The sequence below is a fragment of the Drosophila melanogaster genome, chromosome 3L (assembly GCF_000001215.4).
Source record: "Drosophila melanogaster chromosome 3L".
NCBI lineage: Eukaryota > Metazoa > Arthropoda > Insecta > Diptera > Drosophilidae > Drosophila > Drosophila melanogaster.
The window spans coordinates 6,160,503-6,174,029 of NT_037436.4; the positions used below are offsets into that span (position 1 = coordinate 6,160,503).

The window sequence follows — 13,527 nt, forward strand, 5'->3', positions numbered from 1 at the left end:
TGTTGTTTTTAGCGATTAGCTGAAGGGGTGAAGGCTGCGGGATTTGGAAATCGAGATTGCACACTCAATTTATTAGCGCTTTGTCAGTCTCTCAACTAATCGGATGGCTCTGGGGATTTCTGCACTTGCACTTGCTGTGGCCCAGTTCTTTGGTTCTGTTTTCGTTTTCATTGTGTTTTCAATTCCAATCGGAAGCCGTGGCACGTGACTGCTCCACTGGGGTCATTGGGGTGGCGGTCGAAGAACCACCTGTGGCTGCTCATATAAAACCACAGAGTGCCGTTGACCAGCAGTCCACATTTGAAATCGAGATGAGGCTGACCACATTGTTTTCCCTGATTTGCATCGCCATTGGCTACGTTCGGTCCCAACCGGCGGGCTATCCGAGTGCCCGTCCTCCGGCCACTTATCTGCCAGTCAAGCCACCAGCTCCACCGCCTCGACCCCCTCCTCCGGCTCCGGCCAACAGCTATGGTCCTCCCAAGAAGGGAAATGGAAAGCCACCGCCTGCTCCACCCAAACCCAGCTATGGGCCACCACCCAAAAATGGCAATGGAAAACCCCCGCCCAGTAACGCATACTTGCCACCAGGCAATGGCAATGGAGGATCTTCGGGAGGCGGAGGAGCAGGCGGCGGTGGTGGTGAGGATATACCCATCATTAAGCTGGAGTCCAAGGTCAACACCGATGGTTCTTATATGGTGAGTAAGCTATATAATTAAATATTTAATTATAATTTAAATAATCTATATGGCAGTACGAGTACGAGACTGGAAACGGAATTAAGGCGGAGGAGATGGGCTACTTGAAGAACGCCGGAGTGGAAGGGGCGGAGGCACAGACGGCGGAGGGTTCCTTTTCGTACACCAGTCCCGAGGGCCAGGAAATTTCACTGACCTACATTGCGGACGAAAACGGATTCCAGCCGCAGGGCGATCACCTGCCCACACCGCCACCCATTCCCATCGAGATTCAGGAAGCGTTGGATAAGCTGGCCGCCGGAGGTGGATGCCATGGATGCGATGACAACGAGACGGGAGGCAACGATGATGGCGGTGGAGGTGGCTATGTCTACCGACGAAAGTAAAATATTTGAACCATCTTTAAGAAAACTCTTGATCTCAAAATAATATTCATCTTTGTATTGCAATGCTAAAAACTCGATGGTGATGGATCACATTTATGCACTAAAATATTAAGTTACAAATGAGAAAACCATTTTATCGCAATTTTAACTGCAATCCATTTGTAAAGCAATTGCCAATTAAAATGCTTTAAATGAAAACCCCATGGCGGCCTACTTACTGAGGACTAGCAAACACCAAGCCAAGATTTGGTCCTGGCCGGGTACACCTTACATTTGGCTGGGATGGCATGTCCTCTTTGGCCGCCAATACCCATCCAACCCTCTGGACCAGGAGCGGCGGCTGTGTGACTGGCAACACATGTTTTTTTCCCCTGTTCTGCGAATCGCTAGCCCAAGTTTATCCTGTTGATCGCTCGACGAGGGGATTGTGTCGCAATAATGAAAACATTAGCCTCGTAGCATATTTGTCAGCCGACAGGAGCGGAGCTGCATTAAATGAGGGTTACGGAAATACGGAAAAGGGGCGCTAGAAAAAACCAACTGAAGCACCACTTTAATAGTGAAATGTCTTTAATAAATATTATAATAAATAGAAATTAATCAAATAATATATGATGACTTGTTAAATTAAATTTAATTTTTTCTATACAACTTAAGCTTAATTATAAATGAAAATTAAAATGTAGTACCATTTTTATGTTTCCTTTCATAGAAAATTTATTTCAAACATAGTTTAACTTTCAAAGTTTTTACTTTAATTTCTTTCAAAAGTTACTAAATATTTCCAACTATTTTTATTGCTTCGTACCATCGATTAACACCAATGAATCCCCTAGACTCGCGAAATCCGCACCACTGGCCGACGAAGCAACCGTCGAGCCCAGAAATCACGACCCACCCCAAACCGCAAATAGTGAAACGATACACGCCAATATATTATGGCATTAGCATTATAGTGGTGGGATGCGGGGCGGGGTGGTCGTCCTGGGGGTGGGAGGAACCATGTGCCGAATGACATTGACGATGGCGAATGCGATTTGTATATGGTGGCATTATAGCAACAACAACGGGGGAAGTAACAACAAACGATCGTTTAATTTCAATTAAAAACATTTTCCTTGTGCGTAGCCCAAAAGCCAAAAAAAGAAAGGACTCGTCGACGGGTGAGGATGTGGGAGGGGGTATTTTTCGGGCACAGGAATACGCACACTTGCTACAGGCCGCTTAGCTTGGCTTAGTGCTCTGGTGATTGCGAGGACATGATGTTGCACTTGCCGAGCAACCACCAGGACGCACCAGGAACTCGAAAAGGGATGCCAAATGAGCCAGGGGGTTGAGCCGGCAAAGTGCGTAGCTATGTCGAGGCTATAGCCGGTGCCGGACTGGATTCTGGGCTGGGAATTCTTGCACTTGCCGCCAGCCGTGCCATTGTGACACTGCAAGGCCGTGGCAAATCCAAATCCGAAAAATAAGGGAGCAGGATGCGGATTGGGATGCGGATGCGTCGTGGTATAAAAACGCCGGTTCGCTTCCAATTGGAACGCAGAATCGAATTCGAACGCGAACGATGCACACGACAGCTCAACTGGATAGTCTGGAGCAGAAGCGCTCGGCCAGCCTGATCTTCCGAATTGAGCAACTCCTGCCGAGCACCAGTATCACACCGACCAGCATGACCACTTCATCGACAGAAACCACATTGACGGCCACCACGAGCACCGCAAGTCCGGCCAAGCGGATGAGGATGAGCAATCCACGACCAGGTGTTTACGCCTCGCAGTACACGCCCAAGGATACCTGCTCCATGGCCATTCCCACGTCGGCTCTCCTGGGATCTACGGTCATGCCCACGGATGGCAGCCGCTCCCACTGCCAGCTGTCCAATGGCGAACTAATCGTATCCGGTTCACTGTTGCGGCAGATCAAACTCTCCGAGGATGTGTATAGCTTCAATGCCATCTTCGAACTGCATGGTGGACAAGTGCGCGTCCGTTTGGTCAGGGATGTAGCCCGGGAGGACGAGATCGTGGCCTGGTTCGGTGAGGAGTTGGTTCTCCTTATGGGCATTCCCTTCCTGACGCCCCTAAACATTCAAGGTAAATATCATCTAAATAATTTGTGTTATTATTAGTAATACATTAAATAATTCGAATAAATAATTTATATAATATAAATCATAATTGATCGTATCAATATTAACCCCAATTTTTACATTTAATTGCAGGAAATAGTCGCTACATGTGTCACCTCTGCCACTTGACCTTCGAGACACCCCACCCGCTGAAGATCCATTTGGCTCTGGGTTGTGGTCGCAGTGCCATGGACATCCTTTGGATGCGACTTCACTACGCGCTGAAGGCGGCAGCAAGAAGTCACACAGAAACCCAGCACTCACCCATTCCGGCGACCTCGTCCACGTCTTCGGCCTCGCCCACCCACTCGCCACCGCCGCAGATGCCACCACGGTTCTCCGCCTTCCGTCCCATTGCAGCACTTACCCAGAGTTTGCCCATGGTACCCGTAACCACAGCAGCAACGCCTCTATCCTACCTGCCCTCCATGTCGATGGCCACTGCACCGTTGTCGACGAATCCAATGAATGCAGCTGCCCAGATCGAGGCCATAGTCAGCAATATGGGTGCCTCCAAGCAGGGTCATCTGTGCATCTACTGCGGCAAGGTGTACTCCCGGAAATATGGCCTGAAGATCCACATACGCACCCACACCGGATTCAAGCCGCTGAAGTGCAAGTTCTGCCTGAGACCTTTTGGCGATCCCAGCAATCTCAACAAGCATGTGAGGCTGCATCTGCAGACGCATCCGAGTAGTTCCGCGGGAGTCGCCGATGGTGGAGCAAGTGGTGCCGACATGGACGGCGATGTGGACATCGAAGGGGAGACGGATGCTGACTACCAGTGCCACGTGTGCCATAAATCCTTTCCACGACGCAGGGATCTACAGCGACACATGGAGACCCGGCATGGTGGACACCATTCCCATTCCCATTCCGAGTCCCGGTCCAGCTCCACCAGCACCTCCAGTACAACCACAATGACCGCAACGGTGACCACATCTACTTCGAAATCCAGCTAGCTACTGGGCAAAATTTTCGTAGCACGCTTTTTGGGGAACAGCTGTGATATATTGTAGAAATAAAATTTTAAAATGAAATAAAAAAATTAAAAATTACTATTTCAATAAACCAATGTACAAATGAAATAAACTGTATACATTTTTAGAAAATCCCAACATTTGAATTTTAAATATAATATAAATAACCACGAAATTAGACGCCCGAAGTAAGAATCAAATAGTATCGCTTTATTGATAAATTTCAATACGAATTCAAAGTGAATTTCTATCGTATAATGCACAAATCTTATTGTTAGACAATTAATGCTATTACTCGTACAGTTTACGTTTCCGTTTCCGCTCTCTGCGGCTTAATCCATATTCGTGTAAACTCGCTTAACTTTAGGGTACATGCAAAACAATCACAAATTGTCTTCAACTTGGGCAAAGCGGGTGTACGAGTGTGTGTATTCCATGTTTATATTATTTTCTCTCAGTGTACGCGTTTGTGTGTGTGTGTGTGTGTTTGTGTGTGCGTTGAGCAAAACGTTGACGGGCCATAAACACTCACAATTACATGATTTGAATTCACAATTAATCGTACAATTACTTCAAATGCGACGGTATAGTAGTATAGATCGGAGCATAGAGTTAACTATTCTGTTTGCTTGATTTCTGGAACTACATTTAGTTGGTTGCCGGGGGGCTAACGCTTAGTAGAGTTTTAAACAAAGGTCTGTCTCTCTTTCTCCCCAAAACAAGTGTACTGAAAACAATCGATTTACTTTTGGATCTGATTTCGTAGTCCTCAAAACCCACCCACTCTTCATTTCTACGAATATCTTTCTGTCAGTTTAAGGCACTTACTCAAGAAATCGCGATTCCAGAGCGTCCTTTTGTGGTTAGTGATTCGCTTTAAAGTATTACCTCGGAGTTTCGACCAAAACAATGTGGCAAGCTAATTGGCGAGTATGTGTGTGGGTGTCCTTCTGTATGTGTGATCATTTGTGGGTGTGCAGTAGGGTGGACCAGCTGGTGCAAACTAACCATCAAAAACATATTGCCACATAAACTTTATTATTCGCAAAGTATTTGGCCAAAACTAAGTTATACAAGTACAAAAAGTCACCATTTAATATTTTTAAAGCTCTCTTCAATGGTTTTTCTTTAAAAATAATGTAGTGTCAATACCATACAAAATGTGTAAATATATAAACGTACATATTTAGCTTCTCTTATATTTGGCTAATAGTGGTCAAATTGGAAATGTTTCAATTTTAGTACAAAGCACAAATTCCACTAATTTTAGGGCTACGTAAAGTAGGTGAGATTTCGCATAAATTACTCATACGCCACCTAAGTGCGCTCTTGCAACACGGCGTATGAGTGATGTACATTGAAACCATATCGTACTGAGAGTGCAAGCCTTAAATTATAAATAGAACTATGGTCCACCCTAGTGTGCAGCTATCACCTTGAGCACTTAACGTATTTTATATATGTATATGCTCTTTAGCAAGTATGACAAATATGTGTGTTTCGGATATTTCACGATACGTTTCGCAGTTCTCAAAAGTCTGTACTCGGCTTACATATATAAGGTAATATATAGTATAGTTCGTTAATCTATATGTGTATATGCATAGACACCAATAGTTGTTAATCGTTAAGAGTAATATGCAAATTCTGTATGTAGCTTTTCTTTTGCTTGGTTTAGTTAGGAATATGTATACGCGTATTGTTGTAAATATCTAACATAAATTCATACATGAAGCACACTTGGGTTCGGTTTTCATTAACTATTTGCTAATGTGGTTAGTAATTCGTTCAAAGATTTGCATTTAACAAAATATCCATTATGTTAACAATTTGATTTTTTAATTTTTTTTTTCGATTTTTTCGTTTTATTATTAATGGTTTTCTATTTTCAAATATATATATTTACTGTACGAAGTTGAAGTTGTTAATTTCTTAATCTTTGTTGTATTACAGTTGCTTCTTCCTCGTTGTTGTTCCCGCTGGTTCTTTATTAAAGAGTTAGAGAATTAGACCTTCGATTGATTATATGGAATTATTCCTTTCTATATCCGTTTCTTTTGGTTTGCATTTGGAAACCATTGTAGCATTGTTTTGGGGGTATTCATTGAGTTGGCTTAATTGAAATACTGAATTGCTGAACACACACAGACAAAATTATGTACGTTACGATCCTTAAAAATAGCATTCGCATCCCCACCATTGATTCCACATTTGTTTTCGGCTTGTCTCAATTAATTGCGCCACGAAAATTACAACCTCACTTAACAACTAATGCACTTCACAAAATATCCAAGAGCTCCATTTCATCGAGAATCATTAATCAATCAATTAAATCATCAATGAATCAATTAATCAAATGTATCTCTGTATATACGCATGCAAGTACTTATTTGTGTATAATTCTGTTTCTGTTTCGCATCGAGGCGATCAAAACATTTCTGAAGACTTTCTTGTTCACAATTGTTCTTAGTTCTTGTTTGCAAAAAACTTTGGACGTTTGGTATTCTTATTCAAGTTGTAATAATTAGACAAACAAAATGCTTAAAGCTGCCCACAAGACTTTGTCTACATCATTTTTAAGATTTTATAATTATATTTCTTGTTTGGTTTTTATTCGTATTCGTATATATATTAAGCTTGCTGCAGCTGCTTAACATTTAAAAGACACACAGTATGTAGATGAAACTAACTCTAGGATTACGGATACTACCACTCTCTAAATGGTTTTCTAGGTCTGTGATTTTTCTCTTTTTTTGAGTGTTTCTTTTTTTTATAGTTTTCAGTAAGGCATATGCACAAGGGAAGGACTCGATCATCGTCGTCTATATCGTTGGATATTCCGGATACTAAGTTGGTTGAAACGAAAGGGTAAACGAAAACGCATAACTAGGGGGAAGACAATACTGGGGACAATTGTATGTATGTACAGTACATGGTTTACAATTGGCTGCTTGATATGAGTATTTAGGTTAAGTTAAACTTTAGTTTAGTGCTTAGTTGGTTAGAAGCTAGAGAACTAATAGCCGCGATCCTTGACCATCCCTATACTAGCTCGAACTTAGAGATACTTTCGCACTGTTACAGACTACACGTTAAAACTCCTTCAATTAGATTTCATTGCAGTAGTTATTGCTGTTTGGTTGTCGAGGTGTCCTGCTGATTGTGATGCTAAAGAATCGTATAATTAACTTGTTCAGAGTGTCTCGTGTTGGCTGTGTTCTTTTGTATTTCCCAAATGGTGGAGGCCATTAGTTGATGTTTCATAATTTGTTTAAATTAAGTTTGCTTTATCAAATACCCTGCAACTTCATTTAATTATCACAGTTTTTCATCAGAGATAGTTTAAATGTTTCAATATTTCTTCTTTTAATTCATATTTCTGTTATTTCATTTTCTTGGTTGTTCGTTCACATTTTGTGTTGCTACAGTATGCAAGTAAAAAGCAAGCGAGTTGAAATTTGTGCAAACTTGAGTTCTATAACTAAGCATTTTATTTTAATCGGCAAATAAGGATTACTTTGCTTTTGCCTAGGATGTGTGGGGAGGGGTTTGGTTATTAATGATCTTCCACACATCTATGCCTGATATGCTGCCCGCTCTTTTCTCGATAATCTTATATTATACCTACTCTAGGTGTCTAACTTTTGTTTGTTTCTTTTTTTTTTTTGGTGAGCAAGTCGTCTTGTGTAAAACAAACATCGATTTTACTTTTAAAGTAGTTTCTGTTTTATTTTTTATCATAATTTAAACGTAATTATTTGGAAGCAAATGATGGCATATTTGTTTAACTTCTCCTTAATATTTTTTTCAGCGTTTTGTTCGTGGTTCTCTGCACGTTTAAAACACAAACATTTTTCAGCGATAACTTGAACAGCGCAATTAACACAATACACAAAATATTTAAATGTAAATTTAAAATGTCTTCTTGGAAAGTCTTCTTTTGAATTTCTCATTTCGTTTGGTTTGGTCTGGTAATTGTATTTACGCATAGTTAGGGTGTATAGATCGGGGGTGTAGATCATTCATTTGGTGACAAATGCCGAGTGTTGTCCTTTCGTTATGTTTATTATCCTTCTTCTTTTGTGGTTTGTTTTTCATTGTTTTTGTACTTTCGACAAAGAATATGTTTTGTTATTTAAACCGATTTGTATACAAACAAGGTAATAATGGCAAAAGACAGAAGTATATAATCATATACCTCTCTAATACATAATGCGTATGTTTGTGCTTGCAGCATATGGGTATGTGGTGTTGAACGTGTTGGTATTTTGGCATTGCTTTTGCTTTCGATTTCAAAATACATACAATAAATACAAGTCTCCAATTTAACAATACAAGTATAAGTGCGGAGTTGTCCATATATTACGTCACCACTAATTGGAGGGGATTCCCCACAATAGGAGGACGATAACGTACGACTTTGCGATAACGTAATTTACTGACAGCTCCAAAAGTGTATATATATATATATATATATATATATATGTATATACATACATATATCATATGAATAGATAGATAATCCTCATCTGATCGAGCTAAAACGAATACAATACAAATATAAACTAAGCATTCTAAACGTTGCGTGAATTTTGGTACTTTAAGTAATGCTCATAGGTTGCCTAACACATTGAGAGTATTGAAAGTAAAAGCGTACTAAATCGACAGACTAATACATATTACAAACAAAATACAGTTTTCTTAATTAGGAAACATGAAGAAAGTGTAATAATTAAAATAATTGGCAATACGAGCGAGGAGCAGAAGGAATCAACAATACACTTTTTACTGTGAATATTTTTTTTTAGCTTTTTGATATTTTTTTGATGCTATTTTTTTTTTTTTTTTTTTTTTTTTTTTTTTTTTTTGTTTGATAATTTGCATTTTGGTTTTGGGCGGGTTTCGGCCTTTTGCTAATACACAAATCTTTTGTTGTACTATGCAGCCTGTTATATATGTACGTATAGTAGTAGTATGTGGTATATATTTATATAAATATGTATGCATGATAATGACCAAAGAGCAAATCAAAGGCGTTTTTACAATTTCTCGTCGACACAATATCGCTTGAATGATGTATGGTGTGGTGAGGAAGTGCATTTATGTGGTCGTAGTTGCAATTTCAACATTGTTCGTCTTGGCGGCAGCGGCCAATTTCTGCTGCTCCGTTGTGATGTTGGCTTCGTGGCCATCCACGTTGTTACTGCTGATATCGTTGGCATGATTGCTGAAAGGTAAACCCCTGGTTTTAATTACAAGTGCAATGTATTTAAGTAATAAATGGTAAAACAAAAAATTGAGCTACAAACCAATACATTGCATAGGTGTAAACTTGTTTGGCATTTTAAATAGATTAAAAGTATAAACATTTCATATATACATATTTACATACCCACGTGCAAAAGGGTTAACTTACAATTCATTCACTTTGCTGTCTGGTCCATTTGAAATGGGAGTAATTTGCTCGGTCTCCGAAGGACGATCCGCACCCAGTGGCTTGGTCCACATTCCCTCATCGTCCTCATAATCATCCTCGCCGTCCAGCAGTACGGATTGCAATCGAGTAACAATTGCTGCAGTCTCCACCACGCTCGACTCGGCCAGCTTATCGCTGATGGCCTTCTCCACGTTGGCATTATTGTCGTACTCAGCCTGCTGATCGTCGGTACACGCTAGATTATCCTGAACGCCCTTGCCCACAGCGAGGCCAATAGATTCAGCGGGTTGGCGCTCCTCTTCTGGGTTCACCTGTGTGGCGGATTCCGGCGCTGGGGAAGAGTCCTCCTCTTCCTCTTCACCTGGCGGCGCACTTATGGGCATACCAAGATCGCTGCCAAATGTGCTAAAGTGCGCATCGAAATCAGCAAAGTTATCCGAATTGAAATCCGTGCCCCAGTTGGCAGTGCCCGTGTTAACCTGCGTAGGCGCGCTGGAAAGCACGGCAAACTGGATGTCCCAAGGGTCAGCCAAGTTGTTCAGCGTGTTCGAATTTTTGGTGAACATGCCGTGCCCGTGGCCATCACCACCGCCTGAATGGTCGCCATGCTCATCATCGTCATCATCTTCGTCGTCAATGTTTCGACCAAACTGGAACCGATTCTGATCTATGGCAAAGAAGATGTCTTGCAACGTGTTATTCAGCTCACTACAATCCACTTCTCTGTACGGCAGATTACCAACGTTCCACGCATTTATCTCGCCAGTATAGTCATTGGATCCATCATTGTACTGATTCTCCTCGTGAGGATTGCAGTCGGCCAGGAGCTTGGTCTGCTGTTTAACCGCCAGCGAAAACTCGCCAGTTTCCGCATCGATCAACGATTGCCACAGCTTAACCTCATCTTCATCACTTAGGCTGCTGGTGATCAGATCACCGATATGTTCAGATTCTGATATACAATTCGTAATGTGACGAAGAATTTTAATAAGGTGGCCCATATAGCCCAAACGTCGACCCTTCTCAGCAGATCTAAAAAAAGAACATTTGTTATGTGCCAGACTGATAATTAGTCAATTGAAGTACTTACTGCGCCTGCGCATTGTGCTGCCACAAGTCGACCAGTTTGGATATCAGATGACAGTTTACAATTAACTGCAAATCAGCGAGAATTAAGTTTAGTTGGGTACAAAAGTCAACTAAGACTTACATGTGATTGCATTTCAGAAGGCGGAGGGCTCGGAACGGTCTTGGTCTTGTCGAGATCATTGAGCGTTGCCTCCGATTCTTGCTGATCTGTTGGAGATTCACCATCCACCTCACTATTTTTCACTTCATTATCCTGGGCTTTGGGTTCGGCGTCCTCAGAAGCTGTTGCTTCAGCTGCGGCTTCCACTTGGCTCATATGTTCTTCATGCTCTTGGTTTTCTTCTGCGGCTGTCTGTCGCTCATCGGGCGTCTGGGCAGCCACTTCCTGCGCAGCTGCCACTTCGATTTCGATGTCGCCCCCTTCCTCATCCTTGCCACCTTCCGCGCGCTTCGCATCGTTAAGAGCGTTCTTCATCTCGACTTCGGACTCCTCCGTGCCCACCTTCAAAAAGGCATTGATCAGGCAGTCTGCAGTGAAGTAATCCGTGACCTCCGTGGATGCAGTGTTGTTGTTGGACAGCTCGTTGTAAAAGACCACGTACAGTGCCTTCTCCATTTCTGTGTGCAGGAAGTTGTTCCAGCAGTACTGCTTGAAAAAGTCCAGCAACAGGCTGAAGTACTCAGTCGCGCAGATTCTAAAGTATAAAAAGTTATTATTTATTAAAAGTTCTCCTTTCTATAAAGCAGTGACTTACGCCTGCTGAATAGTCTCATGCTTGGTCTCCAGCAGAGCGGTGAACACGCGACAAACTTGCAGTCGAGTCTTTCCAAATGGGGGCGTTAACACGGCGGCCGTGGTTTCTAGTGTGGGTTTCTACAAGTCAAAAGATAAACAGCTGGTTCTTTGTGACAAAAAGTTTCATGCTAACCGCAGGCGGGTTTTTCAGTATGTGGACAAATTCCTGGAGGCGTGGCGCCATCACAGTGATCACAGTCTCCTGGACTTCCTGGTGGATTTCGCGTTCGCGCTTTTGCAACAACCGCTGGCGATCCGAGTTGGGCTCATCTCTACAGGAAAAAATGTAAATCAATTAGAATAAGGTGACAAATTCACTGGCAGCATAACTTACGTGAAGGTAATTGGCTTGATTAGCGTAAGTACAACCGATATTCCTGATAAGATGGCGCTCTCCTGAGCGTTTGGTTCCAAAATCACATTTAACAAGGCTTCAATTGTGTCCGCAAATTCGATCGTCTTCAGAATGGGGTTGGATCCATCGAAGGCCGGCTCAAACGAATCGTTCTCCTGCTCGGTCTGGCGCATTAGACGCCCTTGGTTAATAAGATCACAGAAAAAGTCGGCAACATTTGCATGTTTGTCGGTTTCTTGAGGATTACGCAATATTGCAATCAGTCTCTCAACAATTTTATCTTCAGTTAGCCACTGTTAAAAGAAATATTCGATAAGATTCGTATGCCTAGGCAAAACTCTCTAATGGACTTACTTCGAAAAGGTTCCGCTTAAGTCGCCCACCCTCGATGTCCTTCATCATCTGCATTATTAGATCAGGTATGACCGGTGTGTCAAAGTGTTTACAAATGAAATCCAAAAAGGTCTTCTGCGATTTAATATACTCCAGGAGTTGTAGGCACATGTGTTGATACAAAAACCAATCTTGTTCAGGCTTTTTGGTAAAGAGCATGCTAAACGTTTTGCTAAAAAACGACGATAGCAATGGATTTAACGGTGGTTCCTTTTCCAGATATGAATACAGCAGCTGCAGCGTCTCCGCGTCGTTCAGTAGCTTCTCATCCAGGGACGGCAGGCCGCTAAAATGGCATGGGCTATAGAATTCTGGATGGCAACGGGCATTCAATTCTTACAGTGTGAGTATCTCACAGGACATGTTGGCATAGCGGAAACGCTTCGACATGGGCACATCTTCAGAGGGCTCGGTCGTGATCAGCTCCACCAGACGCCGTATGACCTCGGGACGTGTAAAGTAGTTGACCAGGTTCTTCTTTTGCGTCTTGCACTCCTGCAGTATGTCCTCCTCGTCCAGAAATTCCTCCAGTGTGGAGTTCTGCGAATGGCGACGACGCGTAACTGAGACATTTCCACTTGATCAGCACGGATCGAGTCAACCTACCTCCTTCTCGAGCAGCGCCTCTATATTCGCGGAGGGCGCATAACCCTTGTCCCAAAACATTTTTCGCACGTACGTCTTGGCGGTGACACTTTCAGTCTGGGGGAAACAAGATCAATCTTCGCTGGACTCGCGGAACGCTGATGACTTGGCATGCACGGCTCTGCGGGACGGGATTGGAGATTTGGATAAGCGGAATAGCGCAATTAATACACTGAACACAGACTAGACTCAGCTCAACACTCGGCTCTCACAAAGTAATGCGTAAATTTTTGTAATTATGCCAAGCAGGCTCCACATATACACTACGAATGCGGGTCGAAAAATGGTTGTATGCCGGTCGTTTGAGATTGCAAGGGTTGCGGGATGCTTGGGCGCACACTTACGAGTTGGCTGGACTTTGTTTTGCTCACTGTTTGTTGCACTTTTGATTGGTTTTCAACCGAAAAAACCACGCTATAATTTTCTTCACTGCTTCGTAGAGGTGGACAATATTCGATTACAGGGTATATTAACTCAGTGTGATATATGCGGCCGATCGACCGTGTCCTCACACAATCGGTTATCGATTGTCATTTTTCAACTTGTTCACACGATAACCGCTGCACATATTGTAGAAACTAAACTACATACAATTATGTTTTATGATTTAAATA

The 13,527-nt window shown here is 42.4% G+C and overlaps 3 protein-coding genes and 1 long non-coding RNA gene across 7 annotated transcripts; 2 read left to right on the plus strand and 2 right to left on the minus strand.

Moving 5' to 3' along the window:
* Nucleotides 1-311: 311 nt before the first annotated feature.
* Nucleotides 312-1,087, plus strand: Cpr65Az (Cuticular protein 65Az; the record flags this gene model as incomplete). The annotated part of the gene is made up of 2 exons (NM_139774.1): nucleotides 312-701; nucleotides 758-1,087. The coding sequence occupies 2 exons, from the start codon at nucleotides 312-314 to the stop codon at nucleotides 1,085-1,087; spliced, it is 720 nt and encodes a 239-aa protein (NP_648031.1).
* A 1,105-nt stretch (nucleotides 1,088-2,192) lies between these two features.
* Nucleotides 2,193-2,600, minus strand: lncRNA:CR45744 (long non-coding RNA:CR45744). Its single transcript, NR_124809.1, has one exon. It is a non-coding gene; the product is annotated as a long non-coding RNA:CR45744 (long non-coding RNA).
* Nucleotides 2,601-2,624: 24 nt separating this feature from the next.
* On the plus strand, nucleotides 2,625-4,180 carry Prdm13 (PR/SET domain 13; the record flags this gene model as incomplete). The annotated part of the gene is made up of 2 exons (NM_139775.2): nucleotides 2,625-3,183; nucleotides 3,312-4,180. The coding sequence occupies exons 1-2, from the start codon at nucleotides 2,655-2,657 to the stop codon at nucleotides 4,178-4,180; spliced, it is 1,398 nt and encodes a 465-aa protein (NP_648032.1). The 5' UTR covers nucleotides 2,625-2,654.
* A 233-nt stretch (nucleotides 4,181-4,413) lies between these two features.
* Nucleotides 4,414-13,378, minus strand: fmt (fiery mountain). 4 transcript variants are annotated; one of them, NM_001274539.1, is made up of 12 exons: nucleotides 13,258-13,378; nucleotides 12,875-13,034; nucleotides 12,609-12,808; nucleotides 12,230-12,554; nucleotides 11,855-12,168; nucleotides 11,654-11,792; nucleotides 11,480-11,598; nucleotides 10,846-11,419; nucleotides 10,726-10,790; nucleotides 10,375-10,667; nucleotides 9,615-10,302; nucleotides 9,067-9,425 (listed from the first exon to the last, which is right to left on the minus strand). In NM_001274539.1, exons 2-12 carry the CDS (start codon nucleotides 12,932-12,934, stop codon nucleotides 9,299-9,301), a joined length of 2,904 nt encoding a protein of 967 aa, NP_001261468.1. In that variant the 5' UTR covers nucleotides 12,935-13,034; nucleotides 13,258-13,378; the 3' UTR covers nucleotides 9,067-9,298. The 4 variants fall into 4 exon arrangements, with proteins under 4 accessions (NP_001261469.1, NP_648033.2, NP_001261468.1 ...); NM_001274540.1 differs by having other exon boundaries at nucleotides 4,414-9,425; nucleotides 9,615-10,667; NM_139776.3 differs by having other exon boundaries at nucleotides 6,811-9,425; nucleotides 9,615-10,667.
* Nucleotides 13,379-13,527: the final 149 nt, after the last annotated feature.